This window comes from Bactrocera tryoni, chromosome 5 (genome assembly GCF_016617805.1).
Source record: "Bactrocera tryoni isolate S06 chromosome 5, CSIRO_BtryS06_freeze2, whole genome shotgun sequence".
Classification (NCBI taxonomy): Eukaryota; Metazoa; Arthropoda; class Insecta; order Diptera; family Tephritidae; genus Bactrocera; species Bactrocera tryoni.
In genome coordinates this window covers 36,818,622-36,839,854 of record NC_052503.1, presented here as the reverse complement: position 1 = coordinate 36,839,854, position 21,233 = coordinate 36,818,622, and the positions used below count along the sequence as shown (strand labels likewise).

General features: G+C 37.0%; 2 protein-coding genes across 2 annotated transcripts in view; one reads left to right on the top strand and one right to left on the bottom strand.

Moving 5' to 3' along the window:
- The window catches only part of LOC120779110 (kelch-like protein 17), a 420,616-nt gene that overhangs the window by 83,700 nt on the left and 315,683 nt on the right, over positions 1-21,233 (top strand). The window lies entirely within an intron of this gene.
- LOC120779109 (kelch-like protein 17) lies at positions 6,117-11,479 on the bottom strand. Its single transcript, XM_040111288.1, has 8 exons — positions 11,332-11,479; positions 8,960-9,133; positions 8,536-8,893; positions 8,088-8,459; positions 7,716-8,014; positions 6,969-7,170; positions 6,464-6,559; positions 6,117-6,393 (listed from the first exon to the last, which is right to left on the bottom strand). The coding sequence occupies exons 2-8, from the start codon at positions 9,109-9,111 to the stop codon at positions 6,181-6,183; spliced, it is 1,692 nt and encodes a 563-aa protein (XP_039967222.1). The 5' UTR covers positions 9,112-9,133; positions 11,332-11,479; the 3' UTR covers positions 6,117-6,180.

The window sequence follows — 21,233 nt, the reverse complement described above, 5'->3', positions numbered from 1 at the left end:
AGTCGTTTCTTCTTTTCGCTACGTGGCGCCAATTGGATATTCCAAGCGAAGCCAGGTCCTTCTCCACTTGGTCCTTCCAACGGAGTGGAGGTCTTCCTCTTCCTCTGCTTCCCCCGGCGGGTACTGCGTCGAATACTTTCAGAGCTGGAGTGTTTTCGTCCATCCGGACAACATGACCTATCCAGCGTAGCCGCAGTCTTTTATGCGGTATTCACCGTGGCCAACGCGCAAAGGACCATAAATCTTTCGCAGAACTTTTCTCACGAAAACTCGTAACGTCGACTCATCCGTTGTTGACATCGTCCAAGACTCTGCACCACATAGCAGGACGGGAATTATGAGTGACTTATAGAGTTTAGCTTTTGTTCGTCGAGAGAGGACTTTGCTTCTCAATTGCCTACTCAGTCCGAATTAGCACTCGTTGGCAAGAGCAATCCTGCGTTGGATATCAAGGCTGACATTGTTGGTGGTGTTAATGCTGGTTCCTAAATAGACGAAATTATCTACAACTTCAAAGTTATGACTGTCAACAGTGACGTGAGAGCCAAGTCGCGAGTGCGACGACTGTTTGTTTGATGACGAGAGATATTTCGTTTTGCCCTCGTTCACTACCAGACCCATTTTCTGTGCTTCCTTGTCCAGCCTGGAGAAAGCAGAACTAACGGCGCGGGTGTTGAGGCTGATGATATCAATATCATCGGCGTACGCCAGCAGCTGTACACTCTTATAGAAGATGGTACCTTCTCTATTAAGTTCGGCAGCTCGAACTATTTTCTCCAGAAGCAGGTTGAAGAAGTCGCACGATAGGGAGTCGCCTTGTCTGAAACCTTGTTTGGTATCGAACGGCTCGGAGAGGTCCTTCCCGATCCTGACGGAGCTTTTCGTGTTGCTCAACGTCAGTTTACACAGCCGTATTAGTTTTGCGGGGATACAAAATTCAGACATCGCGGCATAAAGGCAGCTCCTTTTCGTGCTGTCGAAAGCAGCTTTGAAATCGACGAAGAGGTGGTGTGTGTCGATTCTCCTTTCACGGGTCTTTTCCAAGATTTGGCGCATGGTGAATATCTGGTCGGTTGTTGATTTTCCAGGTCTGAAGCCACACTGATAAGGTCCAATCAGTTTGTTGACGGTGGGCTTTAATCTTTCACACAATACGCTCGATAGAACCTTATATGCGATGTTGAGGAAGCTAATCCCACGGTAGTTGGCGCAGATTGTGGGGTCTCCTTTTTTATGGATGGGCATAGCACACTTAAATTCCAATCGTTGGGCATGCTTTCGTCCGACCATATTTTGCAAAGAAGCTGATGCATGCTCCCTATTAGTTCTTCGCCGCCATATTTGAATAGCTCGGCCGGCAATCCGTCGGCCCCTGCCGCTTTGTTGTTCTTCAGGCGGGCAATTGCTATTCGAACTTCTTCATGGTCGGGTAACGGAACTTCTGCTCCATCGTCATCGTTCACTGCCAATCAGCAGGCTGGAGAAGTGTTCCCTCCATAATCTGAGTATGCTCTGTGCATCGGTTACTAGATCACCTTCGGGGGTTCTACAAGAGTATGCTCCGGTCTTGAAACCTTCTGTAAGCCGCCGCTTTTTTTCGTAGAATTTTCGAGCATTACCCCTGTCGGCCAGCTTATCAAGCTCTTCGTGCTCACGCATTTCGGCCTCTTTCTTCTTCTGTTTGCAAATGCGTCTCGCTTCCTTCTTCAACTCTCGGTATCTATCCCATCCCGCACGTGTAGTGGTCGATCGTAACGTTGCGAGGTAGGCAGTCTGTTTTCTCTCCGCTGTGACACGGCACTCTTCGTCGTACCAGCTGTTCTTTTGCTCTTTCCGAAAACCAATGGTTTCGGTTGCAGCTGTACGTAAGGAATTTGAAATGCCGTCCCACAGTTCCCTTATACCCAGTTGTTGACTAGTGCTCTCAGAGAGCAGGAGTGCAAGCCGAGTAGAAAATCGTTTGGCTGTCTGTTGTGATTGCAGCTTCTTGACGTCGAACCTTCCTTGTGTTTTTTGGCGTGCGTTTTTTGCTGCACAGAGGCGGGTGCGAATCTTAGCTGCAACAAGATAGTGGTCCGAGTCGATGTTAGGACCTCGGAGCGCACGCACATCTAAAACACTTGAGACGTGTCTTCCATCTATCACAACATGATCGATCTGGTTGGTAGTTTTTCGATTCCGTGGAGGCTGAATTTACCGACCGTAGTGCCAAATATACCTTCTTTGCCCACCCTGGCGTTAAAGTCGCCAAGCACGATTTTGACATCGTGGCGGGGGCAGCTCTCATACGCGCGCTCCAAGCGCTCATAGAAGGCATCTTTGGTCACATCGTCCTTCTCTTCTGTCGGGGCGTGGGCGCAAATCAGCGATATGTTGAAGAACCTCGCTTTGATGCGGATTGTGGCTAGACGTCACCGGAGTGAATGATAGTACTCGGCGACGGAGTCCCTCTCCCACCACGAATCCAACACCAAACTTGCGCTCCTTTATATGGCCACTGTAGTAAATGTCACAAGGACCTACTCGTCTCTGTTCTTGTCCCGTCCATCGCTATCTGGGACGGCGGTGATGTCAGCCTTTATTTTTGCGAGGACATCAACCAGCTGGGCAGCGGCACCTTCCCAATTAAGGGCCCGGACATTCCAGGTGCATTCCCTCAAATCGTAGTCCTTATTCCGTTTGCCATGGTCGTCATCAAAAGGGGGGTCTCTCATCCGAGGCTGTTTTAACTTTTTTATTGGTAAGATTTTTTACGTGGCGGGTCCCAAACCCAGCGCACAACCCTGCGGAGGGAATGTTTCGCCTTCTCACTTTAGCTCGCCTTCAAACGGATGTTCTTAGGCTACCCAGAGGATACTTGGTCAAAGACCGGAAGTAGTGAGCTGCTTGAGTCATATGTAAAAGAATCGTTTCTGGCCACTCCCAAGTGAATGGCGATCAGAGAACTTTCCTCACTTGCGTGAACTTCTACACAAGACTCCATCCTCCTGACTTATTACTTCATGCAAAATTAAAATCCTTTTAACAAGGATTTCCATACTGTTTTCGTTAATGAAATCGATAAAGTCTTTTCAAGCGTTGAGTGTTAAAGTTTAACATTGTGTTAAAAAATAATTAATTTGTCTATAAATAAAGTTTAAGTGAACAAGTTCACAACTATTAATATCTATTTTCAATCAGTGAGCGTGACAGTTGAGGTTAGCGTAAGGCTTAACGTGTTGGCTGCAATTTTAAGGGTTAAATATATAGCTTTAGGTGTTCGATTTTGTGAAATAAGCCTAGGTCTAATATGTTTGTGCTTATTTCTACAATCCATTCTATCGACATAATATCGCTTAATTTTATTAATAGATACATATGCTCTAGTACTGATATACGTTTTTTGATGTGTGGTTTTTAACAAGTCAATACTTTTTTCGGAGTTGATCTTTTGACTGTTGTTACATGATTTATGTATACTCAGTTACGTTAGTATTTTATAATGAGCAGTCTTAGTTCGGAACAACGTTTGGAAATCGTGCAAATTTTTTACCAAAATAATGGTTTGATTCGTGTGATGCATCGGGCGCTGCTTCCAATATCCACTTTATAGAAGATTTTTCGGAAGGATCTTGGTTTGCGGGTTTTAAAAATCCAACTCGTACAAGAACTTGAACCAAACGACCATCACTTGCGCCGCTCTGAGAAGATCACTGAATCCGACTCTCACAAAAAAAGTTTGTTCAGCGATGATGCTCACTTTTAGTTAAATGGGTACATTAGTAAAGAAAATTATCGCATTTGGAATGAACATAATCCATAAGCCATAGTTGAGTCGCCGTTGCATGCTCAAAAAGTCACTGTTTGGTTTACTCTATGGGTAATCATTGGCCTATATTTCTTGAAAAGTGATGCCCACCGTAATGTTACGGACAATGGGGAACCCTATAGCGCTATCATTAATGACCTTTTCGAGCTTAATTTGGAGGATGTTGATGTGAACGACATTTGATTACAACAATCAAGATAAAGGCATTATTTTACCCTTTATGCCAGCAGGAGTTGCACCCATGAACGGTTTTATAGCTTCAATGCACCAAAAGTATCGTTAATATTAAAGAAAATAACATTTGTTACATTTTGATACACGTATATGCAAATATGTAAACGGAGACAATTTTCTGCCCTAACTTAATTAGAAACTTGGTCAACTCTTTAAAAATATTTGCTTCATGTCTGTCCTACGTTAAATAAACAAAACAAAAATTCGCCAATAACCTTGAAATGGTAATTTGCATAGTAAATACAAATAAAACAATAACAAGTAAGGAAGCGCTAAGTTCGGGTGCAACCGAACATTTATACTCTTGCAACTTGCAAGAATCAAAGTCAGAAAAATACTTTAAAGTGTAAAACCAATCATATAGAGTAAAGTCAGCCGAATGTTCGAAAATCCTGATATTAGTTATATGGAGGCTAGGCTAAGTTGTCGCTCAAATTTATATATTTCAGGCTAAAAGCTATACTGTTCTGAATAAAACACGCTCTCTTATTTCCATTGGGATAACTCACATATTGGTCGATATGTGCGGCACAAGGTCACCCAATGTTCAAAAATCTTTATATTAAGTATATGGGGGCTAAGGGAAGTATTGGTCCGATTTAACCTATTTTTGACATACAAACATACCATTATAAGAGAAGGATTATCCCTTAATTTCAATTATATATATACATAACATTGACCGACATTTTCGAACAAAAGTCAACTACAGGTACCGGGATCTAAACATCCATCCATTAAGCCAAGAGCTTCAACAGTTTTTTATTGGATTTAAATAACTTTTGTCATAGGGTGGCACACACTAAAGACATTATTGGTGAAAAGTTTTATCTCGTTATATTAATTGCTTTTTTGATTTATGTACTGGAAACTGAAAGAATTAAGTGGAATTTTAAATTGTGCTATATGGAAAGTAGGCGTGGTTGTTCTTCGATTTCGCCCATTTTCACAATGTAACATAAGAATGTAAGTAGAATGCCATATACGAAACTTTGTCGAAACCGGTTGGTTGGGTCCCGATATATGGGATTTCACCAAAAAGTGCCACGCCCATCGTCCAATTTTCGCACCAATAAAGACTTCCCATACCATCTCAGAGGTAAAATTTAATGTCTTAAGCGTATTAAGTTATTCATTAATCGCGAATTTACTAGCTTTTAACAGAATATATTATATAGGGAGTGAGCGGGCTTATACTCTGATTTCATCCATTTTCACACTTTGTAGTAGCTTAAGTGGTCTAGAAGATATGTACATTAAAATTGTTAGAGTGTGGAGCAACGCCCACTTTTTCGAAAAATGTTGCCCACAGATGTCCCTTGCTACTGCGATCCTCTTTACCAAATTACAGCTTTATATCTCAATTTAGTGCTTAGTTATGGCACTTTAATCGATTAATAGCGATTTGTGGGCGTGGCAGTGATCCGAGTGAGCCCATCTACGAACTCGAACTTTTTTTTTGTACTAAGAAACCCGTGTACTAAGTTTCATCGAGATATCTCAATTTCTACTCAGGTCACAGCTTGCTCAGACGCAAGGACAGACAGACAGTCAATCGGATTTCAACTTTTCTCGTCATCCTGATATATATGTATATAAGCCTATATCTATCTCGCTTAGTTTTAGGTAAAACGTACAACCGTTTTGTGCACAAAATTATAACACTCTGCAACAACTGGTTGCAAAAGTATAAAAATTAATAAAACCAAAAAAATAATCACAAAAACAATATTTTATAAAAATAAAATCGAAAAAAAAAACAAAAACAAAATGTAAAAAATTAAAAAAGACAGTTGTTATAATTGAAAACACGACTTAGTTTCTCTTTATTTATTTGAAACCAGACATTATTTTTAGCTTTATAATTTCGGTCCTTGAGAACCTTCAGTGTTCCGCTGAGCTCTGAGCTTTATTTTATATTTTTTGTGCTGTTCTAAGTAATTGTCTTCTGTTCTACACAAAAATCTAAAATTATTTCGATTACTTTTTTTTCATCAAATGTTGTTTTTTCACCTTTCTATTATTATCGCCAATTATTTTTGTATGGCAAAAGTGAAGTTTGATATTATTTTTATAATATAATTTATTATAAAGGAATTTGTTAAATCGAAGAAGGGAACAATAATTATATTATTTATTCACATCGACGACAGCAAGAATTCAGGAACAACAAAACAGTTATACATTTCACTTTCGGGTAATGAACACCTTTCTACCCAACAGAAATTTTCTTCATCAAAAACTGATACACATGACTTGTCAGCAGATTTAGACTTGCCACCGATAGCCCATAGTTTATTGTCTAGCGATACGCAAGTCATCAAACCAGGACCAACTTCCAAAGAGCAAATCTGCGAAATGTTTTCAAGAATATTCAGTTTGACATCAAGCGTTTGGCGAAAATCAACTCAATATATGTACCTGTGACCATGTGTTGAGCTGAGGATCGTAACGTTCAACAGATCTGTTCTTATTTCTACGGCTTAAAACATAAATGTGACCTTTATGTGCAGCTACCTGTAATATAAGAAGTAGCAATTAACGTTTTATTTAGTTTTAATGGAGTTAAGAGGGCGACTAAATAAATTAGTGACTATTTTTAATTAGACAATTTTGATAATTTTTATTGAAGCGGAGTTGCTTTTGCTGGTTTTGAAAACTTTAGGGAAGACGGTGAAATCAAATGGAATCTCTTATTATAGCGGAAGTATGTATTTCAGTAATAAATTTTAATACTCTAGACAGAATACGAATTCCGGTTACGTACATCCGTCTGTAATAAAAGAAATCCAAGGAGGTGAATGTTTATATTTAAACGCATAAATAAAGGTGTCATACACCGTTCTTCGACTCTTCCTCATTCTACCAAAGCATGACTTGATGAACTTTCTACTAATATTAATAATTATATTTTAATCTAACTTACACCAGAAAAGTAATATTCTGTCATATTCGCGCAAGAAGTCCAAGTATTCGAATCCGGATTGTAGCATTCGACGGTGATTGTTTGCCCTTTGCCATTATTACCGCCCATTATGAAAATTTTACCATTCAAGGTCACTGCACCTGCGTCATATCGTCCATAAATTAAGCTGGTCACAAATATCCAACCATCGGAAATCGTATATCTGGAAACAAACAAAAGCAATGAAAAACAAGAAAAAACGTTAACAGTTTATACGTTTGCAAAATTTCAAAAGGATATCTTAAAAACTGAGGGACTAGTTCGTATATATACAGACGGACGGACGGACAGACAGACAGACGGACATGGTTAAATCGACTCAGCTCAAAATACTGATCATTTATATATATACTTTATAGGTTCTCCGAAGCTTCTTTCTGGGTGTTACAAACATCTTAACAAACTTAATATACCCTTGGGTATAAATAGCCCATATCTCTAAACTGAAGCGGCATTTGGTCGCCACTTCCTCCATTAAAAAACACTTAGAATTATTCAAAATAAGTCGTTGACAATGTTAAAGTGTTACGAGTTTTCTAAAGTCTGATTCAATCAGATCGTAAGATTTCACCTATTTTGTTTACCATCCATACTACCCTAACACATCTAATCTAAAGTGCTTTCACCGTTAAGCTTAAAGTCAGCCTTTAATTGTTAAAGCTCACAATGGCCATCGTTAGGTAATTCGTTACAGATATATATATTCACCTTTCCACCGACGACAAAACTCCACCCTTACAACCACCAATCGCGTAGATTTTATCATCTAATTCGACAACGCAGTGTGACCTTCTTGCTTGGATCATGCCGGGTAAATTCTGCCATGTCTTATTTCGTATATTCCAGCTGCGGACGACGTTATATGTGGCAACACCTTTATAACCGCCAATAAATAATAAACTACCATCCTTTAAAATAGTTCTATACTCTCCGTAATCGATTTTTATACTCGCGTATTCCTCCCACTTATCCTCAGTTTTGTTATATTGCAGCAGTTTGGGATTCACCTATTTCAAATATATTGTAAGTATATTAATGTAAAATTATCATTTTTGAATATAAGCCACAGTATGTGTTTACCTTCGAGCAAAGCGCTAGGATTGTTTTCTCATCACAATATGTAGTACTGACCCCACGTGGTTCTGTAAATCGCATATTTATCATTGGCCGTGCTGTAGGCTCTCTGATCCACGATAACGCCTTGAACGCCAGTAGCTCACATCCAGGCAACGGCTGTATTTGTGTCACCAGAAAGTCCACATTGAATTGGGTAAGCCGGAGACAAGCTATTAAAAGTGGCAGTTGCTCTTGACGCGCAGGAACATCGTAATTGTACCAGCGTTGTATGGCATCGTAGGCATCTTCCTCACGGGTTATATTCAAATTGTCAGATACCAGGATACGTTGCAATTTTTCTACATCAAAATTCAAAAACTCATCGCTTCGGCTGGTCTGGTATTATTAGAAACAAGATTTAAGTTACACAAGTACCGTTATTGTGAGACATTACGAGTATATTTAGACTCACCTCCATGAAGTTCTGTGTCTCGTATTCGATGATTTTCTGTCTAAGAACTTCACATTTCGTTTTACGTTCCAGCGCATAAGCAGCCTGCAAGGTGTATTCATCGATATGTGTAATGAGGTAGTCCACACTACTGGTTATGGCATCGTCCAATTGCAAAACGATTGCCGCATTTAGCATGGCAGCGACATTGTTAACGGTAATGAGGGCCTCTCCGGTGTAACAAAAGGTTATTAGATGCTCAAAAATATCGCTATCAATATCATGTATCTCGATGACTGGATTAGTGCCTTGATTGCCTTTGAAAAGGTTCTCGAAGTAAGGACTCGCTGCTGCGAGTATCAAACGATGCGCGGGTACACTGAAAAACAATTATAAATATTAATTTATATAATTTTATGTAAGCTGCGGACAAGGTAATACTTACAGAGCCGTTGGGTTTGACACTTTAAATGTCACATCGATTAGAGACTGCTCGTCGTAGAAACTACATATTTTCGTCATTAATTTCTCCATGAAACGGTTCTGCTCACAGGAATTTCTCTGAAGAGCAAGTGTTTGGGAAGAACTCATGGCCATTGCTAGTTACTTAAATTTCCTTCTGTAATAAAATATATATATTGATTAAAATATTTCAAAGAAGTAAAAGCACTTGGAATTTTTCTTCCAAGTTTTCCGGTGTACACTAAATCTGCGTCCGATCAGTGACTGTCTTCTTATCTTGACAACTTTGATGGCGCGTTGAACTCCATGCCTGGCAATATGCTAACCGCAGTTATTTATTTGTAGTTATCGCAGCTTTTAGTCGAACGTTCCTGTACTTCTAATGGTGGAAAGTAAAAAATAATTGTCTTAGTAACCTTAAGATCTCTCGCTCTTGTATTTAGTTACGCGCTATGAGACCTCTGTAGAAGTGTTATACTTGAAATAGCCTTTCTCCAATCTACACCCAAAATCATTCGGTATTAGTTTTTCGCATAGAATTCCATTTTTATATTGGAGGCCTTTGGCCGTGTTTCAAAAAATAATAATACTAGTCAATCCAACACCGGGGTATTCACAGCTCTTTTGCGAGCCGAAAAAAGTGCGAATGAACTATAAACACCGCGGCCAAGGTTATTTTTTTTTAAGCGCGGCCGAAGGTGTGAGAGTGCGAAGCAGTTTTCAAAATAAAATGTTTTTCTTTTAAACCGCTCTATAAATTCGGATATGTGTACATATCTTAATGTTTAGTGTAATTACAGCTAAGTGAACAGAAGCAACTAAGTTGAATACATTTAATATCTCACAGCTAAAATGATGCAGCAGCGAAATGAGAAAACGCTTAGTAAAAATTCATGATGCGAAACAAAAAATATGTTACTAATTTATTGATTACTTAATATATGCAAAATTAACAAAAAAAAAAAAAACCATAAAATTATTTATTCTTTGCAATCTGTAAGTAAAAACATGTTCGCAATGTAAGCTCATAGACGAGTAAAAAAATCGGCTCTTAATAAAATATATGTAAGTATGTAAAACGAAAGTGCGAAATGCGCGAAAATGGTCATCTACGTACTCCAGCTTTAAGCAACGAAGCGGAAAAATTTCGCGAAAAAAATCATCCGACAACCATACGAAGAGTGTTCAGGGAGCTGATTTCAATGGCCGCACAGACCGAAATAAACCACACATCAATGCTAAAAATCGAAGTGTAATTTTGAAGCTCGCAAACGAACGTTACGCAAGTAAAAGAGTGAAAGCTTACTTATGTACTTATATATGTACATATGTATATCGGTATTCCAGAAGCTTTCACTCTTTTACTTGCGTATATACTTATGTACATATGTATATACTTATGTACATATGTATATACTTATGTTTATGATGAGAATTCAACTTCTTTAGATCGGACGGAAAGAGCCTATATGTGGAAGCAAGCAAATTCTGAGCTACTTCCGGAAAATCTGCGAAGCTACTTACGTAAACATGGTAGAAGACGTAATGGTATGGGGATGCACATGTCATCTTCTGGAGTCGGGAATTTGGAATTTAGTGATAGTATTATGAACAAAATTATGTTTCTGGTCATTTTGAAACGAAATTTGCTTCAAAGAGGCACGAAACTAAATATTTCCAACAATTTTTGGTACCATGAAGATCATGATCCGAAACTTAAATACAGAGTAGTATGCAAAGTTGGCTTATTTGGAACTGTCCACATATTGTAAGAACACCAGCACTGTCTCCAGATTTTATGCAATTGAGAATATATGGTCAGTTTTGGATATATTCGAGCCGCTTGAAAAACGCCGTGCAAACAGAATGAAACAAAATTGCTTCTAGCTATACAAAGAAATCGGTGGAATCCATGCCGAAACGTACGACAGCAATTATGGATAGTAAGGGGTATTTCGCAAGATATTAATCCAACTAAAATTTTTATTATGTCCTTGAAGTCCTACATATACCTCAGTATACTGTGACCTAAACTATAAACTTTCATTATTTTTAATATACACAAGTAAATGCATACATATGTATGTCCATATTTTTCCTTTTAAAATTCAATTCACACACTATGACAGCACTACGTATGTACATATGTATGTACTTATGTATGTGGCTTGAAAGTTTTATTCGCTCAATTGTCCTATCAGCAGAACTAACAACAAACAACGCGTCGCCGGCTAAAGTTCTGCAAACAATAATACTTATATGTAAATACTGGAAATTTGTTGTTGTTATGTGATCCGAAAAGCTGACTGGCACATTGTACTTCACTAGAAATGCGTAAATTAATTTGACACTTACCCCGTTTTATTGTAATAATAAACAACAACAATACAACTTCTGCTTTCTAATTTTTCAACACTTATGTATATGTATGTATTATATTGGGATCTTATGCTATACACACTTATTACAACACAACTGGTTAACGAAAACTGAACTAAGTTGCTTGGGGACTCACAGCTTAATGAAGCTAAAATATTTTTTAAACTAGCGATCGTCACGCCGTTACTCTCTTGAGTCACTTTAGTTCCCGACAATACAACAAACTCAGCACTTTTCAATCACAATAAGCAAAATCATCACAGCCTGAGTTGCGCTGGCGCCGTCTGGCAAGCGGTGGCTCACACGAAATTAACGGTGCTGAGTTATCACGCGATTTATATATATGTACATACACTCTCCGTCAACAGGTTAGACTTAAGTATTTAGTATTTAGCTAATGACTTTTGTTTTGAATTTAATTCAGTGGAGCAGCTAGGGGGGGCGGGCGAAGAGGGCTGTCGCACCGGGCACAACGTCTTGGGGGCAGAAAAACGATCTTCGCTTTTTTTTAGTATTCAGAAAAATACTTCAACAAAACTTTTTTTGTTTTATTTATCTGAAGTCATAAACAATAACAGCTTCTTTGTTATAATATACTGATTTTAATGTAAATGATTTAAATTATCTACTATAGTAACAAATATATACACTATAGCGCTGCGTACTTTAGTTTGTATAATAATTTGTTTATTATGTAAGCTTTAATAAAATAAAAAAAAAAATATACACTAAAGTAACAAATGTTTGAATCAGTCACGACTTTCGTGCTTAAGGTAGTACGAGCGTGGATTCGTTTTTTGAATGATTTTTTTCCATTTTCAAGAAACATTTAAAACAACCCTCGTGAACAGACAAAAAATTCCATAGTTTCATAGTCACATTTGAAGCATAGGGTGAGAGCGACACATTGCGACGTAGGAGTGACAAAAAAACAATATCTTTATTTTGACTCTGCCGTCGCGACGTGTCACTCTCACAGTTACCCTCTGCCTTGAATGTAACAAATACCTTTATTTATCCAAATTTTCAAAAATGGTATTTAAAAACTCCAATTCGGGCAAAACTTCCTGCAAATTGTGTCAAAAGTGTACAAGATATAGGGCGAAAATGGAGTTTTTCTACTGCTATTAATACGATGTCTTGTAAATTTACTATCAATTTCCTCAAAATACCTAATGTGAGAATTTTGATACTTCAGAATTTGCGTGGCTTCTAGTTCCTAAATTTTATATGTATACTTAATATCGAAGATATTTTGTAAAAATTCACTTTTGTTCGAACCACCTCATGAAACTTGCAGGTAGGTAGATAAAGGGGGGCGGCAGAACATGCTTGGCCCCGGGCGCCCGAAGTTGTAGCTACGCCACTGGCTTAATTAAATAAATGTTGATAAGCATAGGCCTGGGTTAATCACTGAACTGCCAGATTAATTCTCAAAAGATTTACATTTAAATTTAACAAAATTTAGTGTTTCCAAACATTGTCATAAAAAAGTTTTTGCTTCAAATATTGCTCAAACTCGATTGGTATCTTAATTTTCGATCGTTTTTTATTCAAAATAATTTTTATTTTTCGGTGTACAGTATCAGTGTCTTATAAAATATTTAAAATTTTTAAGATCAAAGAGTTAAGAGTATTTGCCTTATATGTATATGAATATCACTCAAACGCGCAAATGGCGGTAGAAGGCCATAGAAATTGTTTATCAGTTACGTAATTTGTTATTAATATTCACTGAAATTAGATACTTAAGATAACTTAAAATCGATTTCCCACTCATTGCTGACCATGTTGCAGCGTACTGTAGGCATACTGGTTTGTGATTGGTGAACTGTCGCGCTCGCATGAAGTCCGTTGCACATCTGCTGAACGATCTCTCATGTCACATACATATGTATGTATGGGTAACTCATATATGAAAGCAGCGAAGTTCGCTTCACCGGAACGCAAAAGGCGTGGCTAAAAACGCTTCAGTAGAAATTTATGTAGTTGTGTGCCGAAGTATATTTTGCCATTTCGAGAACTACTTATGTGTTAGTTTTTTATTGATATTGTTGTCACATGGCTTTGTAGGGAAATATTTTACCATTGTTTCGCAATTATAATTTCGAAAAATGAACACCTTTGTCCTAAAAAAAAAATATTAATAAAAATAAAAATACATTTTCTAAAATTATCCTTTTTGATAAGGCGTGACACACACACATAGGAGCGGAGGGTTTGGAGGAACTACAGACCTCTACATTTTTCGGAAATGTGTACGACAAGTCTTCTCTGACTTGAAGAACTTCTGGAAAAAAATATTGAGTGATAATTGAAAATTTCAAATTCTTGATATTGGGCCTTTACAGCCTTCAGGACCTTTATATTCTAAATATAGGCCACTTAATCGTATTTGATTGTGTTATTCCAACATACTAGACGCTGTCTATTGTCAACTTTCTGGTTATTTGCTTCACAAAGGAATAATGTTTGGTGTACGGGAATTCGAGTTTGAAAGCATTTATCAGAAAGAGTTAAACAACACAGTTGTTCCAGTGGCTCTTCGGAAGGAAGTGCTGTGTATGAATTTTTGAAAAAAAAAAATTTGATGAAAAAAAATGATACTAATACTATTGACAAGGAACTTGAAAATAAAATTCGCAAAGAAATATCAATTTGGAAAATGGTTCTTCAAAAGTTTTTAGATATCATACATACTCTAGCAAAGAGTTTTTTGGGAGAACATCAAGAGCATCACCTACTTTTTGGCGAAATCACATATCTCGAGACCAATAATCGAGTGTACTTCCCATATAGCACAATTTTAAATTTCACTTTTACATTCCAGTACACAAATCAAGTAGCAGTAAATATAACGACACAAGACTTATGCACAAATAATCATGCCTATAATGTGAGCTATCTATCCCAAATTTGTTTAAATCCAAAAAAAATGTTCAAGCCGCTAGGTACCCGATATTTAGACAACGGTGCCTATAGTTGACCTTTGATCGAAAATGTCGGTGAATGTGTGAGATATATAATTGAAATTCAGGGATAGTATTTCCCTGACAATGGTACGTGTGTATGTTCAAATTGGATTGAATCGGATCAATACTTCCCTTAGCCCCCAAATACCCAATATAAAGATTTTCGAACTTCCGGCTGACTTGGTACCGCATATATCGGCCAATATGAGAGTTATCCTAATGAAAATAAGAGAGCGTGTTTTACTCATAACAGTGTATCATTGAGCCAAAAATAGATAAATTTGAGCGAAAACTTGACCTAGCCCCTAAATATTAGGTTCTTAAAAATCCGTTGTGCCTGTCACTATAACTCGGAAGATCATACGTACATACATATACTCATTTATAGTCCACAATTAAATTTTCACTCTTTATTTTTATCTCTTAAATATTCGACTTTCAGATTCCAATTATAATTTCACTTTTTCAAAACTCTTTAATTTTATTTCAAGTTTTCCGCAATTCTTTTCACTTGTTTCACTTCACATGACGGACAAAATACTGCTGCTACTGACCGCAGGAGAACGTTGTGATGAAAGAAACGGGAATTGAAATTTCGATCGAGTTGATCCTTTTAAGGTCTGCTGGGTGGTGAATATGCCTAGTTGTATGGTGTATTGAATAATGGGTTGTAGATGCGTCTTCCTGTGTGGTGTCTTCTTGTGTGGATCGCGTTAATGTGGTGTATTGTCGTCCAGTGACGTGCATGGAGGAGGGAGCGTAGACTCATCTAGCCAATACAAGTTTGTGAATATAAGGAAATCTTTAGTTGTTTATTGACAATTGAACACAACTTATCAAAGAAAGTGCTGTTTATCTTGGTATCTTATTGCTCCAAGTCACACGGCTGAGAACCATTTGATTAAAGCTACAGATGACGAATTGATATGGCAAATATTTATGCCACCGATTATAATTGTACAGTTGGATCAAAATACTATTACACATGCAAAATTTCCTTCCAAAAATAGCCTTTTCAGTAAACCTAGAGAACGTAAATTATAGAGAAGGTCCAACTACGGACAAGCATGTGAACTGTCAAAAGCTAACAAAATGCGAAGAGCGTGTTTCCCCACAGCTATGTACATAGCTCAAAAGGAGAACTTTTAACAGTGGCGCGTGAACAGAGCTGATCATTCAATGAAAATTTTGCTAAGAAATACATATAACAGAGAATGTTATAGTTAGACAGAGAATGTTATTTAACATTTAGCTAAACTGTACCACTCTGATAAAGGCGAGAAAATTTTCAGAATTTTAGAGGAAAATATACAATACGAAGTGAAACATGTTTCTCTTTGTTTAAATTTTTTGAACAACAGTCAGAATAGACCGAATAAATTTTAAAATAAAAGTTAACATTGTTTAATTATTTTCAATATTAAATTAAATACGCGAAACTATGATATAAGACGCCACGAAACAAAGAATTTAACGGAATATTGTCGTGTCAAGTGATTGCATATTAGCAAATTTATCAATTTTTATGCTCGATTGAATTTTGTTTCTTGAAATTAAAATTATTATTGTTTTAAGTGGATTTTAAGTTGTTATTCGCAGATTTGCAGATTTTGAATTGTAATTTTGAATAATGCCACCAAAACGTGATAATGTTGGGAGACGTTCGCGTGCGGTTTCGCAGGTAGCAGTTAGGAGAGCATAGGAAAATGATGTGCAGCATTTTAAAAGGGATTTAATTGATCGACAACGTACTAAACGTAGAAGAATTTTGCAAAATAGGACAGGTGTTTTAGGAAATTTGAATCGAGGAGCATTCATTTATAATAATACATAATACATCAGTTAATATTAGATTAATGTCTGTATTTGTGAACATTGCAAAGCGAAGAACGTCGTTGCTCTATCAGTTCAAGTGTGAGAAGAGAAATTGTTGAACGCCTACAAAATTTTTTCCACGCTGAAAATGAATTGGTTCGATTGTTTTAAACAGCCCATTATCGTATGCCGTCGGATGATTATAAAATTGTCATTCGAGCTGATAAAACTCCTGTTGGGGAGCTCGCAAGGCGATTTAATGCTTCTGCGATTGATGAAGTTGCCATTGTTATTGTCGGAGATGAGTTTCAGTCGCGTGATATTGTGTTGCAACATAGGAATTCGAACTTACAACGTGTTTCTGACACGCATCGCTTCTATGATGCTTTACAATATCCGATATTCCGGAGAGGATGTGTAACATTTTAATGTCAAAATGATAAATCCTTTGAATGGTCAGTGAAAACTACATCAAATCTATTGGGAAATATTTTATTTTATATTTGGATTGTTTCATTGTAGGATCTGAAACAAATAAATTAAATAAATTACTCATATTTTGCACTGTCGACGACTTTTTCATCAGATGCTGTAGATATGTATGTACATACATATGTATGTATGTATGTATGCAAAGATTGAAACTGAGCGATTGAATTTTATTCGGTTTAATCAGCAAAACTTACGTACAAAAAATACATACATACATACATATGTATGTACATTTGCGTGTTGTCATTAACAACGATGGAAATGTGAACGATCTCGGAAGAATAATCATTTTGCCATCTTCATACACTGGAAGTCCACGTCATATGCACGAATATGCACAGGGCGCAATGACTTACATACGTACGACATTACGGCCGAGCTGATTTGTTTATTACGTTTACGTGCAATCCACAATGAGCTGAAATTAGAGATCTCTTATTTAATGGGCAATCGCCAACAGATCGTCACGACCTAACAGCACGCACAGTGGCTCAAAGTTATAACAACTGTACGAATAAAATAATTTTAACTTAAATACAAAAAATTTGTTTTTAAAATTGTGTTTAATGTTCATATAAGTATGTATGTATGTATGTCTAGCACGTGATGGCAATTGTACAACAGCCATAACGTAAGTCTTGTGCTTTGGATCATTATCCTGAGAAAATATAAAATCTTTTTCTACTTTTTTCGAGCACTTTTCTTCGCATTCGCTTTCAAAATGTTCAAATAAGCCATCTTATTCATATTACCTTCCATTATAAGCATTATTCCCGGTCCACTAGCAAATATCGCGCCCCATATCATTATCGATCCCATGCCATGCTTCTCAGTTGGCCGTAGGTTAATTTGTTTAAGCTCTGTGTTAGGCTTTCCCCAAACGTATGACTGCCCATCTGACCGAAATATGTTGAATTTACTTTCGTCCGCGTATAAACCATTTTGCCAGAAGGAAAAATCTTTAAGAATATGCTTTTTGGCAAAGTTGATTCGTCTCTGTTTGTTGACCTTGCTTCCAAAAGGTTTTTTCCTCCCGACTCTTCCATTATACATTATTGTATTTTGCCAGCACATTCCGCACAGTTTCTGGATCCGATTTTTTCCCTAAATACTTCTCCGCTAAGGAAGCTAATTTTGGAGCACTTGTATGAGGTTCTTTCCTCATTTGTGATAAGGCCAACGCTCATCGACTCAGAAAAAAATTTGCGTTTACTCGGCTTTGGTCTATTGCTAAAGTTACCGTTATTTTTGTACCTTTTTAATATATTAAATACAGTTGTCGGAGCTCGATTCACAATTTCACTTATAACACGGATAGATTTCCCTGATTTTGACAACCAAATGACAGTTTCCCGCTGTTCAGCTGCGGTTATTTACCCATCTTACTTATGTATAGCTCTTAAACACAGAACTAGACTAACCTGAATACCGAATTTTTGGGACTCCCCATGTTCCATTATTACTTTGAGCCACTGTATATTCAAACAAAAATTGACAACACTCATGGATTTCATCATAAAAATTCACGTTTTTGTTGAGGTGCGTTGTTGAATGCACTCTGTGGAGTGGCAGAAACGCGATTTGCTACATGCTCATATTTTGATTTGGTCGGTGAATAAAATAACACTGGATGAAGTTGATGATGGCATTTCGACCAGAATTCTTTAATGTCGTTGCTAAAAACATGATCCATGGCCCATGTGGAGAGTTTAATGTTCATTCTCCATGCATGGTTGAGGGGAAGTGTACGAAACGATATCCAAAAGCTTTGGTTTCGGACACTGTTACTGGAAATAACGGTTATCCATCATATCGTCGCCGATCAACTGAAGATAATGGTAGATCAACAGTGATTAAAGGAAGGAATCAAGATATTGAAGTAGACAATCGTTGGATCGTGCCATATTCTCCGTTGTTGTCGAAAGTTTTTAAATACGTTTGGCAGCAAAAAATAAAGATTTTAACGAATTAAATAGGTACAGCCATACAACTTAATATACCTGGTGATCTGGTTTCGTATAAATCTTTGGATACTGTGACGAATGAAGAAGGTGTGGTGAATTATTCTATCGCATTTCTCAATTCGCTTGATTTGTCGGGATTACCACTGCATAATCTTCAATTGAAAGTTAGAGTAACAATTATTATGCTTCATAATATACATAAGTCATCCACGACTTTGTAATGGTAAAAGATGAGCTGTTAAAAAGTAATAGGAAATGTTATAGCAGCAACGATTGTGACCGGGAAATTAAAAGGTGAAGACGTATTAAGTAAATAAATAAGTAGAAAAGTATTTATTTGAAAAGACGGTTCTACAGTAGGTACATATGTATGTATGTACATACATATGTAAATTTTGGATACTGTAGATAACATATGTACATACATACATACATATAGTCTGGCCACTTTGGCATAAAAACTGCGATATTCTTAAAACCTTATAAAAACAGATAATTTTAAAATATTTATTTTTATTTTTATTGATTTTTTTTTAAGGCAAAAGTGCTCTTTTGTTAAAATTATAGTGGTAGCTGGGTTATAATTGCGAAACAAGATCAATAAAAAAACTAACAACAACATATGTACATATGTAGTTCCCGGCACAAAATGCTTCGGCAACAACTAAATTTCTACTGAATCGTTTTTAGCCACGCCTTTTGCGCTCCGATGAAGCGAACTTCGCTGCTTTCACATATGAATGACACACATGTGACATGAGAGATCGTTCAGCAGATGTGTAAAGGACTTCATGCGTGCGCAACAGTTCACCAATCCCAAAGCAGTATGCCTACGGTACGCTGCAACATGGTCAGCATTAGTCAGGAAATCGATTTTTATGTCTTATAATTTGAGTGAATATTAATAGGAACAAGTAAGGAAGGGCTAAGTTCGGGTGTCCCCGAACATTTTATACTCTCGCATGATAAAGTGATAATCGAGATTTCATTATCCGTCATTTACATATTTTCCAAATACCGTATTTGTGCAAAGTTTTATTCCGCTATCATCATTGGTTCCTAATTTATATACTCGTGTTATACAGAGAAGGCATCAGATGGAATTCAAAATAGCGTTATATTGGAAGAAGGCGTGGTTGTGAACCGATTTCACCCATATTTCGTACATGTCATCAGGGTGTTACGAGAATATTATTATATACCGAATTTCATTGCCATCGGTCTAGTGTTCCTGAGATATGGTTTTTGGTCCATAAGTGGGCGAGGCCACTCCCATATTCAATTTTTAAAAAAGGCCTGGGTGCAGCTTTCTTCTGCCATTTTTTCCGTAAAATTTAGTGTTTCTGACGTTTTTTGTTAGTCGATTAACGCACTTTTAGTGATTTCCAACACAACCTTTGTATGGGAAGTGGGCGTGGTTATTATCCGATTTCTTCCATTTTTGAACTGTGAAGGAAACGACTCTATAGAGTTTGGTCGACATAGCTATAGTAGTTTCCGAGATACAAAAAACTTAGTAGGGGGAGGGGTCACGCCCACTTTTCCAAAAAAATTACGTTCAAATATGCCTGCGATCCTTTGTGCCAAATTTCACTTTAATATCTTTATTTATGGCTTAGTTAAGACACTTTATAGGTTTTCGGGTTTCGCCATTTTGTGGGCGTGGCAGTGGGCCGATTTTACCCATCTTCGAACTTAACCTTCTTATGAAGCCAAGAAATACGTGTACCAAGTTTCATCATGATATCTCAATTTTTACTCAAGTTACAGCTTGCACGGACGGACGGACAGACGGACGGACGGACAGACAGACATCCGGATTTCAACTCTACTCGTCACCCTGATCACTTTGGTATATATAACCCTATATCTAACTCTTTTAGTTTTAGGACTTACAAACAACCGTTATGTGAACAAAACTATAATACTCCCCTTAGCAACTTTGTTGCGAGAGTCTCAAAATTACACCAACTGACAAACGATTTCTGTACATTCTATAATTGCGCGTTTGCATCTTCCGATTCTTGTACCATGTATGTATGTACATATGTATGTATATGTAAGTCAGCTACTGTAGCTCCTTGCTCTTAAAAATTTTAAATACTTCTATAAGATACTGTACACCGAAAAATCAAACTAGCACGTTGGGCCTCCGTGCAACAAAGCAATAATAAATAAGATCTACATACATACATATGTACATATATTAGTACACTACTAGTCATTAGTAAACCACACCAATATTTTCTTTAATAAACTGCATTCTCTTTTCTGCCAGGCCTGCCTTAGTTGGGCAAAATATGTAGTTTTCTTTCAAAATTCGAAAATAAAATTAAATAAATAATTGACTCGTGAAAACATACCTCCGCATTTGAAGACTGAATAAACTTATTCTGTAAGAAATACTTATGTACATATGTATGTATATAAAAATTATTTTGATCAAAAAACGATCGAAAATTAAGAACTCAGTCGAATTTGAGCAATATTTGAAGCAAAAATGGGAAAGAAAACACCATACATACATATGTATGTATGTACATATATAGGAAGGCCAAAAAGCAGACTTATTTCACTCATTAACCTTAATGGGCTCTTTTTAGTCTGAGAATGGACTTTGTATGACAATGTTTTG